Source organism: Chrysoperla carnea, chromosome 3, assembly GCF_905475395.1.
Source record: "Chrysoperla carnea chromosome 3, inChrCarn1.1, whole genome shotgun sequence".
Classification (NCBI taxonomy): domain Eukaryota; kingdom Metazoa; phylum Arthropoda; class Insecta; order Neuroptera; family Chrysopidae; genus Chrysoperla; species Chrysoperla carnea.
Window position 1 is genome coordinate 80,462,298 of NC_058339.1, and position 22,365 is coordinate 80,484,662.

Genomic DNA, 22,365 nt, shown 5'->3' on the forward strand with positions numbered 1-22,365 from the left:
TCCAGCAAATTAAGCCTTATGATTTTTAGAACTAAGTTCAGGCGTTGTATTTGACTGTCATTTCAGAAACGGATAAATTGGAAATTCAAATAAGAAGATACTAGAATAAGAAATGCAAAAATCCTTTTTCTCGACAACGAGATGTCAAGCGACGGACATCCTTTCGAGCCTCTTAACAAATTACATATTTCCCGAGCCTCTTGAAAGAGAAATCTCCGGCTATCTAATTTTCGTATAGGAGAAAGGTGTTAAATACGGCCTTCATACCGCGACTCAAATTTCCAGTTGTTTTGAGATTACTGTCAAATAGTACGTCTGGCCTTAGACGCATTTTAGCCATTGATACAGTAAGAAGTAAGTTTAGTCGAAAGAATATATAAAATCGCATAAGTGATCTTTGAGACATAAATTTCATAAATAAGTAGAATGATAAAGTTTCAGGAATGATCATTTAATTAAAATAAACCACTTCTAGGATTTAGAGTTTATTTCGATGGAACAAAATAAGGCATAGCAGAACCTAGAAGATTGTTAAAATATTATAAAAGTTATTTTGGTACTTTTTTTGACAAAACAAGTTGATTTCCAGAAAGTATTATTTGAATAAAGTGTGCATATCCCGAAAATTAGGAATAATTATTCTGAACACCCGGTATGATGCTTTATTACTTATTGTATCAATGCAAAGTAGGCTTTAAGTTACACGAATTAAGAAAAAATCATAATATCGTGAACCGGCACGACGGTTTTCTCTATACATTAACAATGATATATATTTAAGCAGTTCATAGACATTTAGTGTTTTGATCGTTAATATAAGATCATGTTCCAATTGTTATACCCAGAGGTGGATTAAATGTCCAGAATGCCTTAGGCAAGCCCCTCATCGGCGCCCTTCCAGCGGCCATATAAATATCATAAAGTTTAACTAGTATTTACCTCATAACTAGCTCTTTGTTTAAAAATTATCACGGGCGGCTTCCTTCATAAACTCGCATCTCCAGGTACGTGCCTAGTTTGCTTTACGGATAATCCACCTCTGGTTATATTAAAACTTCAAAAACATGGAACGTCTATGGGCCACTTTATTCGCTGTGTACATATGAAAATATCTAACATCACTAGTGATTCTAGTTTGTTTATTTTTTCTTTAAAATAAAAAATATAAAGGAAGATAAGGAATGATTTAATGAATATTCTTTTGTTTAATTAAACCCCTACTTCTTTTAAAAATTAAAAATGTTTGTAGAACCATGCTCGTTTAGCACACGCGTGATGCTAGTTGTTTTCAAACGATGCTACATTTAAAAATAGTATTTTACACTAAACAGACCAAAAAAATTTCGTCTATTAACAATAAAAAGACTTAAAAAATATTGATAACTCAACGTCAGCCTTGGAGTTGGAGGGGATTGTAAACATTAATTAACATTTTTTACTGTTGCCAGTCAGTTCTTTTTCCTTTAAAAGAGTAATGTTGTTTTCTGGATTTTAAATCAGTTCATGTAGAATAGTTGTACAAAAAACTAAAGTCTTTTAAAATCTAAAACTGAATTCTTGATTTTGCCAATTTCTGGAGAGGCGAATCTATAACCGTACGATGAAATTACTTTTGATTACGTGATACTAATTACGAAATAAATATTTTTTCACTTCTAGAATACGTTAAAGTCAAATCAATCGCCATTTTTAATCAAATCAAAGTTATTAATCACTTGAGAGTTCAAGTTTGATTTTATAAGAAGAGGTTACAAATAAGTAGGTACCCCCAACTAGTTATTAATTAGCCGCATCTCTCTCGAGAAAAAGGTTCATTCTAAATTAATTTTAATTTTTTTTAATTGATCTGTTTAGTAGAAATTTAAGAATAATATACGACAGTTCTGTTGTTTTAAGTGAGTGTTGATCAACGGACAGTAGAAATATTTGATAAAGTATAGAAGAGTATAATTAAGAATATAATTCTAAGAGTTTTCAAATTCATTTTTCATTGAATTTTCTTTATCAATTATTAACGGCCAGCTAGTTTTTTCTCTTAAAAAAAAATCGCTATATGAAAAGTTATTTTACTGTCGCTGTATGTTCTAAAATAATAATCGCACAGAAAAAAAAAACATCAGACATCATTTGAAAACTAAAAGAGACTTTTGTGACGTTCTTACCTTTATTTATCTATATAAAATTTTTTTTTCTTTTTACTTCTTCAATTTCTGTTTTACATAAAATTACAACGCAAAAATGATAAAATAATAGCTCTCAGTATGCCCCACATTTTAGTTTTTCATATGTTTCAAGAAATTGAAGTTTGAAATTGGATGAATGCCATGGTGAATTATATTTCCTTACATTTCCCACAGTATAAGTTTCTGTTTATTATCTAGGGCTAACAATAACGAAAGAAGATAAAGCAGTTTAAAGTCCAAAGTTTCAATTTCGCTTTGATAGTCGCTCAAAAAGCTCGTGCTTTAAAACTAAATAGCGATTTTATTAAGAGAAAATACAAATTTGCCAATGATTATATCGGTCTTCATGCACTAGGAGTTCTTTTTTTAAGATTGTAAAAATAAATCGAAAATTTTTCCCCACATTTTCTAAGATGATAATAACTTTTGAGTTCTTTTTAAAAAGTACATGAAAGTACAAAAAGTAAGATAGGAACATTTTTCGCAGAAATACGCATTTCTGAATTTAAGACAATTTTTTGTCTTTCTAACTAAGAAATATTTTCGAACGTCGTTTTTTATTGCTCACTTAAAACAACATAATTAATAATTTCCCAATTATACATTAAATATTGATTAAATAATCGAACGTTTAACATTTATTTTTTTGTTTAAATTTCTTTTTCTGATAGATATTCTTCAGTAACATAAAAGTTTCTATAGTTTTGGCGCACAATTTGGAAAATCAATCATAAACTAATATAATATGAATAGAGAGACGTTAAGTCTACAAAATAATTTAAAAACAAAAGAGGTTAATTTTAATTTTGATAACAAAAGTTTAAAACAAATATTTACGTTTTAAGCTCCGTAAGAAATGAGGCGGGGCTTAATTATGTTCCCACTAAAATTGATAACAAAACAAGGATGTCTGTACGTAAAAAGTTATACTTCTTCGGTATAAACAAATATAATAATTTATGAATAATACATACTGTAGTTAACCTATCTTGTGTTTTCATAGATGACATTTAATCTGTCATCTGTCTATCCTTGTCTACTGTGAGTGACATTTCGTTTAACGGCTGGTTTCATGATAAAAAAGTATAACTTCAAACATATTTTCTAACAAATAGACCTTTATTACGATACATTATTGTTTCGGGCAGACAGTAATAAGTTAGACAAAGATGCAAGATATTTGTTATTCATTTTATCACATAAGTTTTTGACATACTGTCCGAAACAAAAGATAATCACTTCTAAATGAAAAGATCTTTTTATAACGCTCTCCAAATTACCAAACTGTTAAACAAAACAAAGAACACTTATGTTACCAAAAATCATTCACTAACTAATCATTAAAATTTGATTTTGGCATAAAACGACATTATATTAATCAACAATGTCTGAAATTTTTCCTTATAAAATAAATTCTGTAACCACATTCTAATAAATATATTTTGAAAATATGATAATTCTTTTCGAAAATAGTTATTTATTACTCTCTGTTCTCTCTTTTACTTATTTTTGTGTATTTTAATAAAAAATATTTTCGACTACAGAAAAATATGATTGTTTTTAAAAATTCTTTAAATTTACATACATTCTCTAAATGCAACATGAAGATAGTCTTAATAATATGAAATATAACGTCTCGTTTATTCAAATGCTCGATCGTATTTATCGATCATTATTAATATTTTTCGTCTTTTTAATTAAGAAAAGCAATCACAATGACAGTTCATTCGATATTTATTCGATGAGCTAGATTGAATAATCGAAAATTCTTAATATAATTATTTTTCTGATTGAATTTTAAAACTATTTCAAATTTGTTCAATAATCGTCTCTTGCCCATGTGACCAAAAATATCTTGACTTAATTCATCAAAATTTAATTTTTGTGATTTTGGTTTCTGTTTACATAGTGAATTTCAACCCAATCAAGAACCGAAATTTTACTCCTCATAAAGTAGATTGAACCCCGAAAAAATTCCTACACTTGCATTTTGTTAAAAAATATAAAATATCAACAAAAAAAATAATTTAGCTAAGTTTATAAAAAGTTATTATTATTCATTAGCTAGACCGATTTCGATTGCTCTCGTTTACAATTGGTAATTTGAATGAAAAAAAATTTTTTTTTTTGTTGACAAAAATGGAAAGATCATATATAAGTTAAAAAACAAAACTGTTTTTATTTTTTCATGATAATTTTAAAGTTACAGGCAGTTATAAAGGAATTTTTCAAAAGAGAAACGAAAACGTCCGACAGAAAAAATATTCGTAAAAGATCGTGTAACGTCATAATGTTAATAATTGTATACAGTGTATACTATTCACTTAACATTATTACGTCATAACGATGTTTTACGAACATTTTTTTTTGTCGGGCGTTTTAACTTATACATGATCTTTCCATTTTTGTCAAAAAAATATTTGGTTCAAAATCCCAATTGGCGATTTAAAAAGGAGTTATCGACTTATAATCAAAAAACGTCTTCCGTCTAACTTTTAAGGACGTACATTCATGGGAACTAAAAATTTAAATTATTTTAAATGATTTAAGAAAATATATACGGTTGTCGAATTAATTTCGTTAAGTTTTAAGTTTAAAAAGTGACAAAAAGCAATGTTTATATATACATGTTTATATATATTGATAGCTTAATTACCAGTTAGTAATTATTATCTAAATGTTCAGAATTTCACAAAATTTTTCAATTTTTTATTTATTTAAAATTAACTTAGTGTTTCCCTTATACGCACATAGCAAAACAGGGTGGTAAATGAACGTCCTTAAAAGCTTGAAAACTATTCATCTTATCATCAAATAAACCTTTTGGTGTTTTCTGGAATCCTTTAATTTACCTTTTTCAGTGAATTTCAATCAAAACGAGAATTAACACCGAAATTGTTTATTTTCGTTTAGGTTGAATTCACTGGACAAAGTAAATTAAACGATTCCACAAAACACGAAAAAGTCGACTTAATGATAAGATGAATAGTTTTCAAGTCATAGTCTTTTAAAAGACTTGTTTTTTCTTTATACTTTTTTTTATTATCTATTTGGATGAAACTCACTATATAAGATCTTTTGAACCCAAAAAAATTCGACACTAAACGTCATCAAATCTTTTTTTTATATTTTAAGTCTAATTTCATCTAATATAGACGGATGAAACATTTTTCAAATATTTCCGAATTTATACTAACCTTAAAATCATGTACGAACAAAAATAAGTCTTATTTGCTTTGGTATTGGTTTAAAATATTTAGACGGTATTTAAATTTTGAAATAGTTTTTAATTCAAGAATTAAAAATAAAATTAAAAAACTTGTAATGAAAAAATATTTTAAGTGTACAATATTCGATGAAACAATTCAAAAGTACAAAAAAATGGATAGTAATGATTATTTTTTTAACAATTCTATAAAACTAACGCTTGTACGATTAAAATTTCTCTTAACTGGTGCCATTTTTATGTGGATTACGCACGATTAATTCAAAATATCGCCGTCTAATGAATCGGTATTATTTTTTGAATGATTTCGATATTTCTAAATTTTGAAATTTAATCAAGGACATTTAGGACATTATTTTGATCACAATCCACACTTTCAGAAACTTATTTATAAATGGAAAATAATTAAAAATCGAAACATTTCTCAGTCATTTTTTCCTACCGAAAGAAGCATGCGAAAAAATAAAAATATTCTTTTCATTCTCACATGGTTACGTTACGTTAAAAAGAGGCTTGGTCGGCAGTGCCACAACTCACTCGTAATCCCCATGTGTTGCTAAACTTTAAGGTAGAATTCATTAACCTCTTTTAAAGTTTCGCTTTGATTCACTTTCAAATTTTTAGCAAAGCTCAATTCATCCAGTTTCACAAACTTAATAGGCAAAAAACTGGCCATATTATACCCACCTCCATTTTTTCCCGAAAATAAACATTACTATCGCATTTCTGCTTTGGAAAACAAAAAAATCTGTTTCATTCGACTGTAAAATTATAATTTAAGCGTTCCTTCGTTTTCAAAAAAATAGGCCGATGATGATCAAATATGTAAAATGAAAAATTACTTTTTTTCTCCAAGAAATAAAATAAAAAATAAAAAAACATATTCTTGTAACTGTTAATTTTTTTTTAGTGTATATTTTAACAGCTTTTTTTTTTTTAACAAGTAGAGTTAACTAGAATTATTGATGTCAAAGACCATCTACTAAAACAAAATTGATTGGTGATCGACACATTGGACATTCCGTCAATTGATTGGTACAATTTGTACAAAAACCTCTGCAAAACAAAAAAAAAAAAATTTTAACGCCAAATTTGTATTACAGTAGAAATCAGACTAAATATAACTAGGGTAATTTACCCAAAGATGGACATGTCCATGTACAGTGTGCAGCATTAACTAATTAAAATTTTAAATTATTGTTTTTTGTGATTTAATAGAACGAATTAAAACAAATTTTATTAAATTCAGATCAAATTACTTTGTGTGGAGGTAAATAGACCTAAAGTCGCCCAGATAGGGTGTTTTAATTTTATGGACAAATAATATAACAACATGGTTTTTACGCTACATTTTCTAGCTAGAGGCATAGTTTAATCAAGGATGCTAAATGGAGTTTTAATCTAATTCGAGTATTCTCGCAATTAAAGAGGTCGCAATGTTGTGATAATATTTCGGTAATAAAATGTAATACGTACCGATGATTACATGGTGATAGCCGTACGGATGCTTTTTGATCAAAGCATAGCGTACATGAATCTTCGTTCACACTAAATCGTCGCAATTGTTCTAAGAAAACATGGCGTGGCACAACTCTCTTATCTTCAGCCTTTAAACTACAATTCTCATTGAATGTATTAAATTGTGTTGGCGGTGGAAATAAAAATGGTTCGGACCCAAAATTAAAACGACATTGTTGAAATGACATAAAACTTGCTGCAGCAAAAAATCCAGACCTAAAATTTTAAACATGAAGGTTGTATACATATTTTACACAATCATTGAAACGGAAAGTGTACCAAATGGAGCTAGGCTAACAATAAGATGATAACAATATTCACGAAATTTTATTAGAACAATATCTCGAAAAATTTACGTCAAATTGTCAAGAGATCGTATTTTTTTGGAGCTAAATATAAAATTTTATCTAGATTAAAAATGATTAAATGGGATTTTTTTTTTGTGTGATTTACTCAGTTAAATTAAAAAATTGCAACCCGACTTTATAATTTTGAGTCAAAATTACCTTATAATCTGTGTTTTTTCGAAATTAAAGACAATAAAAATTTTTGCGATTTGTGCTTTTACCTACTTTTATTAAGTATCAAGACTGTGGGATCCTGATCTCGACATTTAACTCATCGGTAAATGATAGCGGAAAAACTAAGCACTTTAGATGAAAAGTCTCAGCCAAAATTGGTAGGTTTCAAAACAAATTCCATTCAGGTCGGATAAAATTTGGCTGGGATATCAAGCAAATCTTTTTTTTTTTAATTTAATGACGTCATCAAAATCCAAAAAATTTAATTTTGCTCGATCATATTCAAATTATTACCAATTTTGACCACCAAAATATGTAATCATAATATTCAAATTTGTAGTCAAATTTAACCTAACCTCAATAGGATTCAAGAATGTGGGGTCCTGGTCTCGTCATTTGGCTCAACGGTAAATCTAGCGAGAAAGTAACATCATAAATGAAAAGTTTGACCCATAATTAGTGAATTTCAAAAAAATTTTCATTCAGATCAGATAAAATTTGTGTGTTATGACGTCATAAAAATAAAAAAAATTAATTTTGACCAAAGCAAAGTATGTAATCCTACCAAAGCAAAGTAAGTTTCGGTCATACTTTTCAAATTTGTGGTCAAATTTAATTTGTGTGTTAATGTTGTTGTGCAAAACAGATTGATTATCGGAAATGTGGGTTCTTATTAAGAACGCTAGATAGAGTGTCTCTTAACTAAAAATTTTGCAATAACGAAAAAATTCCGTACATTGCACTGGATTACAACTTACTTTGCATTATTAAAAACTTGTGTACATGGAGGTAAAGGAGAACCATTTATATAAAATATGACTTGAAACATATTTAAATCAAGCAAACATCCAAGAATGTCGCCTGGTTTCCAACATGGAAATTCTTGTGGTTCAGATTTTGCATTATGCCAAATAAGACGTCGACATCCATCATAAGCAATTGAATAAGCGTCATCTCCAATACCATACCCTTCCTGAAATTCATAGAAAATTTACAAACTGTAGGAAATAATAAAGTATTCTTTTTATTTTTAACTTATTTCTATAACGAGTGCGCATTGTTATGAAAATTATGAAAAAAACAACCGATTTCTGTATATGAGTTATTTTTATTCAATATGGCTAACTTCGACCTGTTTTTTTAAGCACAACATCAATCAAGTGGCCGCCTCTTTTGGGCAAAACAAAATGCCTCCTTTTTGCTGCGTTTTCCCTAACCTTTCCAATATCTGAGATCGTCTATAGTCTGAGGCTTGTTAGCGTACACTTTGCTTTTCAAATAACCTCACTAAAATAAGTCTGGAGGATTCAAAGTGGTTCCACTAACGCCAAAAGGCTGAGAGCGGTGACGACTCAATACTTTTGGATTCCTTGGTCGTTGATGAAAGGTATGAAGATCTGTCCCGATCTCAACAAAATTTAATACCAAAGAACGAATAGCGTTATCAGGCGGTGTCTGTTGCCATGATATATTCGACGAAATGCACTTTGAGTTAACACAACTGAACGACTATTTTTAATGTACTGCGTCACTATTTCGGCGTGAAGCGATTCATGATTAAAATTGTGCTGAATTGATATTTCAAAAACATGCCTAATCAACTCAATCGGTTAACAAATGTCAAAGTTATTCAATGTTTACATACCGGCATAAAATATGGCGCATTCTATAGAAACAAAATAAACAAAGTAATTTTTAAAATAATACGTACATGATTTAAGAAACTACTATTTTTTGTTGCCCATCCAATTTGCATAACACCTGGAGTTACAATTAGTGCTTCATAGTACCAAACACCTTCATCAGCTTGTGCTGTACATCGTACACTTTCAAATGAATAAGCATCGCAACGTGCCTCTAAGCCATCTGGTGATATTTTTAAATATTCACTAACATCTGCTGTATTTAACATTGCATTTATGCATGCCATATCTACTAATTCGTATGAGTACTGACGTCCTTCTGTTAAAACTGTAAAAAAAACATTAAGATATATGAGGTTTTACTTTCTTTTTTTGCCATGTATATATGTAATATATATCAAGGTATACTAAGTTTAGTCCCAAGTTTGTAACGCTTAAAAATACTGATGCTACGAACAAAATTTTGGTATTGGTGTTCATAAAATCTCTTTATTAATCCATTTCCGATTGTCTGTCAACACGAAACTCAAAAACGAAAAAAGATATCAAGCTGAAATATTTACAGCGTACTCAGGACGTAAAAGGTGAGGTCGAGTTCGTAGGACCCATCTTGTAAACCGTTAGACATAGAATACAAATTTAAATGTAAAAAATGTTCTTTATAAAAAAAATAAACAACTTTTGTTTGAAACATTTTCTCAGGTAAATTAATGGTAAAATAGGTCTAATTTTAAAATTAAAATAAATTTTCGCGTTTTATATCCTATACTTTTACTTATACCTACAATTCATACTTTTCTCATTCTCCATGAAGCAACAGGCCCCCCTCTTCGTCAGGCGACGCCCTTGCATAATAGACTAGGTTGCTTTGAGCTAAAAGAATTGTAAAAAGATACTTGTGTGAAGTTATCTTCCATTGAGCGTCTACTACAAGTAGAAAACTTCTCCGATAAAGATTTCGAAGTTAAGCAATATCCAGAGATTACCAAAACAAATTTGTCTGAGTCAAAATATCGTTACGAGGACACTTTGATCGCTTCTGGAAGTTAAGATGCCAAGGAGATAAGTTCTTTGTACGCTTTTAAATCGGAATATAATTTTCTTACTGTTAATTTACTTACAGAGATTATCAAGGCACCATTGAGCACAGAAACCAACTTGCCGTTTAACAAAATCAGTTACATCTCGCCATTTCTCAAGCAATATTAGAGGATTTGTTAGTTCTTGTTCTAAACGTCTTTTAATAGCTGCTTTATTTTCACTTGTTTGCGCAAATTTTTCCAATGATATCATTGAAAAAAGAATAACATGTGGATCCATTTCTTCATTCTAGACAAAAATTTATATAAAAATACTTCTGACAAATTTTTAAAAACCAAATTACTTACCAAATTTGTAATTAAATAATCTAATGTTCCTTCGGATAAAATCGCAATACTACTAGGTCCAGCTAATTTTTCAGCAATACATCCAAGAACAACACAAATATTTCGTTGTTTCCGTGGATTACTTTTACCACGTATTGCACTCTCTGTCGATAAATCAAATAATTTTGCTACTTTTAATACAGAGTCTCTAGATGGTAACGGGCAATCATCTAACAATAATGTGATCACTGACGGTCCTAATGGATCCCACATCGGTATTACATTGACCATGGATGTGACTACTTGTATCCATCCTTCTTCGTTATCGGCAATTGTATGGATTTTATGCATAGATGGGGGTGGTTCTTGTTCACTACAAAATTAAAAAGTAAGATTATTAATTGATTATTGAAACAGTAATTAAATGAATGGTCAGAAAACTTTTTGTATTAGGTCTTGAGGGGGTCAGAAAAAAATAAAAAGGCAAGTTTAAAATTGACATTCATTTATTTACAATATTCAAATAGAAAGAAAGAAAATAACTAAATAACCCGTGGGAAATTTGCGTACCACCAAGTAGACAGTATGTACTCGATATACCCCCAAGTAGGCACACGGTCTTCTCTTCGCAAAGGGTCTATAATTTTAGTATTATTCCAAGAGCTGATGACACATTTAGCTAGGATTTGAACCATCTGATTATACAGGGTGTCTTCCTTCCTTTTTTAACTTGGCATTTGCTTGAAACTCGAAAAATAAGTTTAATCGAGAAACATGCTTCAAATGAAAAATGTTAATTTCAAAGGAACACATCTTATATGGATGAATTCAATCTAAGTTTTCCAGTTCAACTAAAATCTCTCTCTAATTCATAACTGATAACATTAGACCAACACTTTAAATTAGAAAGTAGTTCTTTATAAAAACGCAAGCATTTTATGTAAACCGAATAGTTTAGACAGTAATTGATAGCAAAAATACCCTATAAAACCATATAAGAAACTACAGTTTGAACAGAAATGGTCTTTATAGAAAAACAAACACTTTTATTGGAAAAATTTTTCGGAGAGTGTCTAGGTTCCACAGAACGCATACGAAAAAACAGTTTTTAGGTAAAAGTTTTCAATCCGTTTTTTCCTTAACGGTTGCCTTAACTGTAAGATTTTTTTAAACTTATTTTTCGAGTATATATATATATATATTGACAATTTTATATAGTGGTGAAAATTATCTTGGAAATGAAACCACTTTTATTAAAATTGATGAAGTATTAAGGCAGAAAAACAATAAAATATGAAGTAATTGATGAAGTATTAGTATAGAAATTATTTTAAACGAAAGAGAAATGAAATAAAATTATCGCATTTGTATAATGTTATTGTTTTGATAAAATAAATTGATTAGAAATTGTTTTTAAAATTAAAAATTAATAATGACTCATTCTTAATATTATATTATGCAATGAATTCATTTCCACATTAGAGTGGCGATCGAATTAATCATTTGAAATTCCTTGAATTTTCGATGATAGCAAAAATACAAACATCCTTTTTGCCTCGTATTCTGATACAATTAATGATTGTTTAATGGTTTTTGACTTGTTTATTTTTTCTTCTTAAATAATCTACTGCTTTTAAACAGAGTTTAGATTATTTTTACACGAATGCGCGACGTAAAGGAGTGGTAATGTGTTTATCAGTCTATATGTATGTATGTGTGTTTCTTTTAGGCACACTAGAGACCAAACGCGTGGGCCGATCTTGATGATTCTAACGTCAATCGTTTTGTATTAAGCTTGCAAGTTTCCCTGAAGGTATGGAATTAATGAAAATCCACAAAAAATTGAAAAATATATGACGTCACACCAGGGAGTAGGCGAATTTACAAATGTGACCACCTGTAACAAAGGCGGGGGGGGGGGTCCAAAAATCAAAAAGATTGTGTAACGTAATTTATGAATGGTTCTTTAGATATACCAATTTATGAACAAAACAACCCTTATATCTACAATCCAAGATATTCCAGTTTCAGAAACTCAATATTTTTTTATCATTTTCACTTATTAATACCAAAATTCCCTGACTTTTCAAGGGTTTGGAAATTACCTGACATTTCTAGATATTCCAGGTCGATCGCAATAATAATGGAGTTAAGCCTCCGTTTCTCAGACCATGTCTATAACAGAGGCCATCCACATCATTATTCTTAATCTTTATTTATTGTTTAACTACATTCGAATATAGGTACTTTTAATTTTTTAATATGGGTGGAGTCGGTTACTTCGTTCTTATCCAAGCGACGACAGTGTGATCAATTTATCGCCTCATTAACTATTTTGCTCACACCTTGGTAGTTCTACCAAGGCTCACACGGCCGCTAACACTAAACATGTCAATATAGCCTTGGCAAGAATACAATCCAAAATTCATAAATTTGTGACAACCCGATATGATGTTAGGGTAATCGTCACAGAAATAATTGTTAAAATTCAAGCTTCCTCTCTATCAGAGAGTTGTGTTCTATCAATGCCAAAACTACGTTATGAACAAGTTTTGAGTTGATTTATTTAGCTATTTACTTTTATTTAAAAACTCGACATCGTGTGGATATAGAAAGATACTCGGGTTTCAAAGATCATTTTCGAATTTCTGATTTATGCAGGGATACGCTCAAAAAAAGTTTCCCTAATGTAAAAGAAACTACAGTATGATTTCTAAAAATTGACTTAATATAAGTATAAACAAAATTTTTTTTGAACACATTTAAAAACTTAAGTAGGAGGTAAGTATAAAACTTTAAAAAAAAAAAAACAACATACTTATCAACAAGGAATCCAATAACACCCAAAGTTTCCAAAACTAACTTATCAACAGTTGCAGGATCTGGTGTGGTTCGTGGTACTGTTGGCGCATGAAAGAATATCGAATCCAACCCCCTTGGTGCTGACATATTTTGATTAATAGGTTCAACATGACGAACTGTTGGCGTTTGTGGACAGTACGTATCACTGTCAACAACTTTTTCCGTACAACAACATGCACCCATTACAACTTACACATACACACACTCACAAAATTATGCAAATAATTTAAATTTGTTCTTAGAACGACGTAAAAATAACAAATAACACATTACTGATACATAATAAACGAAGATCTTATATGACTTAAGAACTATGTTGGTGTTATCTTCAAAATAGATTGAATATTTACGAGAAGGCACAACTTTTGTAAGGATAATGTAAATATCAGATACATATGGAACGTAGAATTGTATCCAAAATTTTAATGTAGAATTCAATCGATTTTATGCACACTTATTTGTAATGTCGTCATTCAAATTAATTTTTGACTTTTTTTTTTAACTAATTGTGTTTAACAAACAAAAACAAAAACTTAATTTATGTAGGTATGTGAGTGTTCAATTTGTAATTTTTGGTTATGATGACCAATTCATGACATTACTGATGGTCACCTATTTGTTATTACTTTCAAAATAATCACGATTTGTATTTATATCGAATCGAATTAATCGGTACAAATCAACAAAAGTTTCTTTGACCTGCAGAACACCCTCAATTATACCACTGAACTAAGAATTCTTTCAAAACCTTGGCGACTGCACATAACCAATTACATTTGATAATATATGTTGTCAGACAACTTCCTACGAAATGGAAACGACTTTGACCATTCGGAACCCCATGGATAATCGAAAAAGTTTCTCAAAATTACGTTTTTCAGTTCTATACATTCTAAAAATGATGCATATTTTTACGTTCGGAACAAGAGTTTTTGCCGGAATAATTGCGATGTGGATATAATACCACGCACAATACCGTCTACGGTCTAGACCGTCCACGGTATACCGTATACGGTCTATTTAGACGCGGTATGAAATTATTTTTGCCCTTTTATTCCGTCGGTAATTATTTTTGCCCTTTTATTCCCGGTATACCGTATAGACGGTATACCGTGTAGACGGTATACCGTATAGACGGTATACCGTATAGACGGTATACCGTATAGACGGTATACCGTATAGACGGTATACCGTCTACACGGTATACCGTCTATACGGTATACCGTCTATATATACCGTCTATATATACCGTCTACACGGTATACCGTCTATACGGTATACCGTCTATACGGTAAACCGTCTACGGTATACCGTATACGGTCTATTTAGACGCGGTATGAAATTATTTTTGCCCTTTTATTCCGTCGGTAATTATTTTTGCCCTTTTATTCCCGGTATACCGTCTATATATACCGTCTATACGGTATACCGCCTATACGGTATACCGTCTATACGGTATACCGTCTATACGGTATACCGTCTATACGGTATACCGTCTATACGGTATACCGTCTATACGGTATACCGTCTACACGGTATACCGTCTACACGGTATACCGTCTATACGGTAAACCGTCTACGGTATACCGTCTACGGTATACCGTCTACACGGTATACCGTCTATACGGTATACTTTTTCACGGTATACTCTTTATGCCGTCGAGCCCTTATACCGTGTGCGGTATACTCTCGTCCACGGTATACATTATACAGATGGGAAAGCGTATTCTACAGAAATGTAACATACCGTGTGCGGTATACTCTCGTCCACGGTATACACAATACAGATGGGAAAGCGTATTCTACAGAGATTTATATATATATACGTTTTCATAAATTTCCTAGATTTGGACAGCATTTTTTTACTATAGCTAATAGCTTTGATAAATTTGAAAGGATTGATCGTGCAAAATTATGGATGATAAACTGCCAGGTAAGTTCATTCATTAAAACTTAATTATTTCAAACATATGAAATGTTCAAACTTTTGTACATTTTTTTGTCATTGTACACTGTTCATTTCAAGAAATAAATTTTATCTTTAAATACCTATATTTCTTTTCTTTTTTTAAATACCCTAATTCAGCCCTCTTTATAAAAAAAAACTCAAATTTTTCGTTTTTGAGTTATCGTGTTTCCAGGTAGACCGACAATATTTATAAGCGTTACAAACTTGGGACTAAATTTAATATATCTTGATATATATTTCATATATACCGGGTATAATAATTTAAAGAAAATATATTTGTTCAAACTTTTCATCTTTGATGTTCGTTTTTTCGCTACCACCTTTGTGCATACTATCGGGGTCAGTAGCTCACTTTTTTGAAACCTATTAAAGGGTTAATTTTGACCACAAATTTGATAAGTATGATCCAAATTTTGTAGAATTATATTGATTTATCAAAATTGAATATAATTTTAATGTGCTAGATCAAAATTAAATGCTTTTGATTTTGATGACGTTATTGAGTTAAAAAAAATCGATTTTTTTATAACATAATGAAAAAGAACATTTTTGAGTTGAGTATGATCTATACGAGGTCGAGATTTTAATTATGATTGTAAGACCTCTAATTTTTGTAGTACGAATCGTACGGAACCCTGTTTTATGCACTTTTTATACAAGTGACATACACTTAACTGATTTTTAAAGGAATAATTCGAATAACTTTAAATCAACTTGTGTTAGTTATTACAAAAAATTTACATAACGAAAGTTTTTGAGTTTCATAAAGTTTCATGGCAGCTATGTCCACGTTTCCTGAGACAGTGTATATCAAAGAAGAAAGAATTGAAGAAGAACAGTTACATACGGAATTTATAATTAAGGAAGAACCTACTGAAGAAATATTAGAAGAACCTAGTTTGTCAAGTCATGGTCAAGAAGGATTCAATACCGAAGAAAAATTCAATCATTTATTTTCACCTAATATAACTACTATAAAAGAAAAACCTTTAACTTGTGATGTTTGTTATAAAATATTTACCCGTTCAGAAACTTTAGTTGCACATAAACGAATTCATACCGGAGAAAAGCCATTTTCTTGTAATGTATGTGATAAAAAATTTACTCAACGTCCTCATTTAGTTACTCATTTACGAACACATACAGGAGAAAAACGTTTTTCATGTGACATTTGTGATAAAACATATACATCGAAAAGTTGTTTAATCACCCATAAACGACAACATTCTGGAGAAAGACCATTTTCTTGTGATATTTGTAACAGTACATTTACTAGCCGAAATGTTATGGTTATACATAGAAGAAGTCATACTGGAGAAAAACCCTTTTCATGTAATTTCTGTGATAAAACATTTACGTGTTCCAGTGGTTTAGTTAAACATAAGCGGATACATGCCGATGAAAAACGACATTCTTGTGATGTTTGTAATAAAACTTTCACTACGAATAGCAGTTTAGTTGGACATAAACGGATTCATACCGGGGAAAAACCATTTTCATGTGATATTTGTAAAAGTAAATTTATCAGTCGATATGTTTTAGTTAAACATCAATTAGTTCATACCGGAGAAAAACCATATTCATGTGATCTCTGCGACAAAGCTTTTACCGGCTCAAATAGTCTGGTTAAACATAAACGTACTCATACTGGTGAAAAACCGTATTCATGTGTTATTTGTCATAAAAAATTCACCTCACAAAGTCATTTAGGTACACATAAGAGACTTCATACTGGAGAAAAACCATTTTCCTGTGATATCTGTGATAAAACATTTGTCACAAAAAGTCATTTGGTTTTACATAGACGATTTCATACTGGTGAAAAACCATTTTCATGTGATGTTTGTGATAGTAAATTCTATCAACACCAACATTTAGTTCAACATAAGCGAATTCATAGTGGGGAAAAACCATATTCGTGTGATTTTTGTGATAAAACATTTTCGTTGCAAGGTACTTTAGCTAGGCATAAACAACGTCATACTGGAGAAAAACCATATCCATGTGATACTTGTAATAAAATGTTTTCTCGTAAAAGCACTTTAGCTCGTCATAAACTTAATCATACTGGAGAAGAACAATTTCAAGGTCTTCTTAGTGACGACCAATACCCAAATTAATCGTTTAAATAATTAAAACATCAATGTTGCTTCTTTAATAAATAATTTTGGTCCTAAGAATAGGATCGAAAATATTTATTAATTTAAAATTTGCCTTTTACAAAGATTTGTACTGGGATCGAAAATATTTATTAATTTAAAATTTGTCTTTTACAAAGGTTTGAACTGATATCGGATCGAAAACCTTGAGCAATAGTTGGTACAAATCAGCAAAGTCGAGAATTATCATAGATAATTGCTTGGCCCAGGAGCCTTTAATTAACAGCTTAAGCGAGCCTAAAAAAGAAGCTCTGTTTTCAATGCTTATTACTATGTCAGTAGAAGATAAAAATTGGTAAATGTTTCTTATGTAATAATTCATTTTGGTCCTTTCAATAGGATCGAAAATATTTATTAATTTAAAAGTTGTCTTTTACAACGCTTATGCATGTTCTCTATGATATGAAGAAAATTACACTTTAAGCTGGCATCGGAACCAAACCGTTTGGCAATAGTTGGAACAAATCAGCAAAATCGTGAATGATCATACATAATTGCTTGTCACAGGAGCGTTTAATAACAGCTTAAAAGAGCCTTAAAAAGCCCTGCTTTCAATGCTGAGTACTGTGCCAGTAGAAGATAAAAATATGTAAATGTTTCTTATTTAATGACAAATTTAAGAATTAAGAAGAATTTAATAATTAATTTTGGTCCTTTGAATAGGATCGAAAATATTTATTAATTTAAAAGTTGTCTTTTACAACGCTTATGCATGTTCTCTATGTTATGAAGAAAACTACACTTTAAGCTGGTATCGGATCCAAAATCTTCAGCAATAGTTGGAACAAATCAGCAAAGTCGAGAATTATCATAGATAATTGCTTGGCCCAGGAGCGTTTAATAATAGCGAGCCTAAAAAAGAAGCTCTGTTTTTAATGCTTATTACTATGTCAGTAGAAGATAAAAATTGGTAAATGTTTCTTATGTAATAATTCATTTTGGTCCTTTCAATAGGATCGAAAATATTTATTAATTTAAAAGTTGTCTTTTACAACGCTTATGCATGTTCTCTATGATATGAAGAAAATTACACTTTAAGCTGGCATCGGAACCAAACCGTTTGGCAATAGTTGGAACAAATCAGCAAAATCGTGAATGATCATACATAATTGCTTGTCACAGGAGCGTTTAATAACAGCTTAAAAGAGCCTTAAAAAGCCCTGCTTTCAATGCTGAGTACTGTGCCAGTAGAAGATAAAAATATGTAAATGTTTCTTATTTAATGACAAATTTAAGAATTAAGAAGAATTTAATAATTAATTTTGGTCCTTTGAATAGGATCGAAAATATTTATTAATTTAAAAGTTGTCTTTTACAACGCTTATGCATGTTCTCTATGTTATGAAGAAAACTACACTTTAAGCTGGTATCGGATCCAAAATCTTCAGCAATAGTTGGAACAAATCAGCAAAGTCGAGAATTATCATAGATAATTGCTTGGCCCAGGAGCGTTTAATAATAGCGAGCCTAAAAAAGAAGCTCTGTTTTTAATGCTTATTACTATGTCAGTAGAAGATAAAAATTGGTAAATGTTTCTTATGTAATAATTCATTTTGGTCCTTTCAATAGGATCGAAAATATTTATTAATTTAAAAGTTGTCTTTTAAAACGCTTATGCATGTTCTCTATGATATGAAGAAAACTACACTTTGAGTGAGCTGGTATCGGATCCAAAACCTTTAGCAATAGTTGCTACAAATCAGCAAAGTCGAAAATTATCATAGGCATTAATTGGATGGAAATCAGAAAATTTTAAGAGATATCAACAAAACTATCCAACAATAAATTTTCTATTTATATGATTCACAAACAATTTTTTATGATTTTTTTCGATTTTATTGACATCTCAAAAAATTCAAAATGTCTGTTGCTTGTTTTTGTAATATATTTAAAATGTAAAATAAATTTTGAATTAAATATGATTTTATGAAAAGTACATTGTCAAACTTTACTATCCATAGTATATTGGCCATGAAAGCCGGAGGACAGGATGTTGGTATATAATGTATGTTGGAATTGCACGGCACTATCTTAGCCTATAGGTGCGTGTTTTTTAGTTCAAAATAAGCAAAAAGTTCATATAAAGGTATGTGCGAAAATAATATTATTACCGAGATACAGGGGCGAGTTGGTGGTAAGCGGTCCACCGGGAACTTATAGAAGGATCGCCAGAATGCGCAAAAAAAAGGTAAATGAATTTAACTGAGGATTTGTTTGATTTTTGCTGAACTATTTGCAACTTTGAACCATTTTGTATGCATTTTATCATGTTGAGCTACTTTACTGCTCCAGAGGATGCGTATCAATAACCTATCACAATTTTATTGACGATTTTTATTTAATTATTTTTTTATCATTCATCCTATCCATTCATGACAAGTTCTTGGATTTTTAGGTTCACAAAAAAAGTATTACAAACAAAATTTTTAGACTGCCTTGATAAGCAGAAATCGTGAGAAACGACACAAATTTTTCCACTTTTACAGAACACAGAACCGACATGTTTTTTAACCTACGGAGCAAAGAGATGGTGTGGCTGTTTGTATCCTTTCTTGTACATATCGTGTAAAATTTATCCTCATCAAGCTATAAAGAAAAGTCCTGTAACTCAGTAATAAAACATTTTTGAACACATATTTTTACCAATTTCTTTACCTACTTATTTTAAGCTAGCTGAGAACATACAACTAAAATACTGCCGTACAGTTTTGAAACACTCTTTTCGTTGGTTTTGGTAATTGAGAGAAAACTAAAATCAAAAGTAAACAAAGAGATAAATTTTTATTTGAGTTATTTTAGGTACACAATTTTATTAATACACTAAAAGCCAGCACAAAAAATTAGACAAAAATAATCATTTAAAAAAAGGAACTTAATTTTACTTTTGTGATGAAATAGATCGATCCTCAGAGTAATTACTTGCTAAAAATAATAAAATAATTTACTAGGGATCTTCCAAAGCAGGACGTTGCTGCATAAAAGTCAATAAAAGTTAATCTTACTTTTTAAAATTGTCTGATTTTTTGCCGGTCAGTGTAACAATATAACAAATAAAATTAATTGCAATATAACAAATAAAAATTACGGATAGCATTATGATTTTACGCAAAAGGTTCACAAATAATGACCGTATGGTCAAAACTACATGTAACTTTTTTAACATATCCACCAACAGCCACCTTAAGTGGAAAATATTGATTATTTAAATGACCTAAACCTAAATTACCCGCTGTATTTCGACCCCAAGTATACAAATCACCATTTGTATTAATCGCGGTCATATAACTTATTCCACAATTAATTTTTCGTACGACACAATCAGTATCAAAACTATTCGAACCGAATAACGTACCCGGTATTTTAGTTGGAATATTTGATTGCATTACTTCGGGTCCAAGCCCTAATAATCCATATCCCCAGACAAATACTTCACCATTTTCATTTAAAGCCATACAAAAGGAACCACCCGATGCGATATCTACAATTTTACCCCATTTTTCATTTACATGAATTGGTGAATTAATTTGTTGAGTTTCGCCGCCGGGTAATTGGCCATATTCGGAATTTCCCCATCCAAAAACTTCACCCTTTTCACTTAATACTAACACACAATCAGCGGTACACGCAATTTTAATTATACGTTCTCCAGAAATATCTCCATGTACAGCTGAAAATGTCGATTGATTGTTAAAATGACCCAAACCAGTTTGGCCGTCAGCACTCCAACCACAAGAATACACTTCCCCATTTTTTGTCAAAATATGAGTATGATCCTGTCCACATTGTACACTTAGTAGGTCATTCGGATCAAATTGTGGCACTTGATAAATGGTAGCGTTTCCAGAATACTTTTCATCTTCTATAATAGGTCGACCACACTGTCCGTAAGCATTATTTCCTAGTGTGAATAATCCTTCATTAGTTAAAACTACCAGATGAGCTCGTCCTGCCGATAAACTCAATACTTTTGCGCTTTTAGGCGATTTTAAAGGTAAGGGAATCGGTTGAGGTAATAAAATGTAATCTAAAACTTTGTTATTCCGAAGTGTGTGAAAACCTATCTGAGAATCTGTGTTGATTCCACATCCATACAAGATTGATTCATCATTTTTTGAGTTAACAGCAAATGCCGTGAAACCATACCCACATGTAATGTCTTCAATTTCATTAAGCTCCGCAAACGTAGAACGTTTTGGGCTTTTTAAGTATTGACATCCTTTTAATCCATTTATTTTAATTCCTAAAGCTCCAGTTTCTGCTCTGCCAAATACATAAACTCGATTACGTAAAGAACTTTTGGATGTGTATTCAAATGTTGGTAATTCCTCTTCAATATTTGGATTCAATGGAAATTTTCTTTTCGAATGAACATTTTTACTTAAATTTGGTTTAATACGAAATAATCGTTGCATCCATAATTTATTACTAAACATTATATTAATTTTATCATATCTGATTACTTACGAAATTGAAAAAGTTTTGAAAAATATTAAAAATGTGCTTTCAATATAAAACTATTATTATACAATTCAAATTTTTGTAATTTAACCTGTCAAATACAAAACAGTTCATTCCATCATTCATAGATGGACATACTACAATGATGTTTAAAAGAATAATATCGACTATCGTAACTAATTTATATCACAACACAAACTTTTTTAAGGGGTGCTTACATTATCCTTTGTGGAATTTGGATGGTTAAAAAAATTGGTTCCCGATTTTTTGGAATTTTCTTAAGGGGGCTAAGAGATTTTGGAATGTTATGAAACTTGAAATATATGGTAATTTCAATACCAAAAAATACATAAATTAGGTTTAGTCAACGATTCGAGGGAGTACTTGGGATGTCTTTTATTTCGAAACGATTCTGGAGATATTTTGAAAAATACTCATCTAATCGTAAAATTATCTGAG

General features: G+C 30.4%; 3 protein-coding genes across 3 annotated transcripts; 1 reads left to right on the top strand and 2 right to left on the bottom strand.

Annotated features, from left to right (window-relative positions):
• Positions 1-6,220: 6,220 nt before the first annotated feature.
• Positions 6,221-13,747, bottom strand: LOC123296630 (RING finger and SPRY domain-containing protein 1-like). The gene is made up of 7 exons (XM_044878185.1): positions 13,277-13,747; positions 10,480-10,831; positions 10,213-10,420; positions 9,160-9,419; positions 8,207-8,421; positions 6,886-7,143; positions 6,221-6,465 (listed from the first exon to the last, which is right to left on the bottom strand). Exons 1-7 carry the CDS (start codon positions 13,501-13,503, stop codon positions 6,378-6,380), a joined length of 1,608 nt encoding a protein of 535 aa, XP_044734120.1. The 5' UTR covers positions 13,504-13,747; the 3' UTR covers positions 6,221-6,377.
• Positions 13,748-16,492: 2,745 nt separating this feature from the next.
• On the top strand, positions 16,493-17,413 carry LOC123296636 (zinc finger protein 271-like). Its single transcript, XM_044878191.1, has one exon. The coding sequence runs from the start codon at positions 16,576-16,578 to the stop codon at positions 17,407-17,409; it is 834 nt and encodes a 277-aa protein (XP_044734126.1). The 5' UTR covers positions 16,493-16,575; the 3' UTR covers positions 17,410-17,413.
• A 2,929-nt stretch (positions 17,414-20,342) lies between these two features.
• On the bottom strand, positions 20,343-21,942 carry LOC123296631 (RCC1-like G exchanging factor-like protein). Its single transcript, XM_044878186.1, has one exon. It carries the CDS (start codon positions 21,879-21,881, stop codon positions 20,550-20,552), a length of 1,332 nt encoding a protein of 443 aa, XP_044734121.1. The 5' UTR covers positions 21,882-21,942; the 3' UTR covers positions 20,343-20,549.
• Positions 21,943-22,365: the final 423 nt, after the last annotated feature.

Excerpts from the sequence above, each read along its gene's own strand:
- LOC123296630 (XM_044878185.1), bottom strand. The coding sequence starts at position 13,503 with ATGGGTGCATGTTGTTGTACGGAAAAAGTTGTTGACAGTGATACGTAC. Across the intron at positions 10,421-10,479 it reads ATTATTTAATTACAAATTTG|AATGAAGAAATGGATCCACA; the intron begins GTAAGTAATTTG and ends ATTTTTGTCTAG. Across the intron at positions 6,466-6,885 it reads CTATCACCATGTAATCATCG|AGGTTTTTGTACAAATTGTA; the intron begins GTACGTATTACA and ends TTTGTTTTGCAG.
- LOC123296636 (XM_044878191.1), top strand. The coding sequence starts at position 16,576 with ATGGTTATACATAGAAGAAGTCATACTGGAGAAAAACCCTTTTCATGT.
- LOC123296631 (XM_044878186.1), bottom strand. The coding sequence starts at position 21,881 with ATGTTTAGTAATAAATTATGGATGCAACGATTATTTCGTATTAAACCA.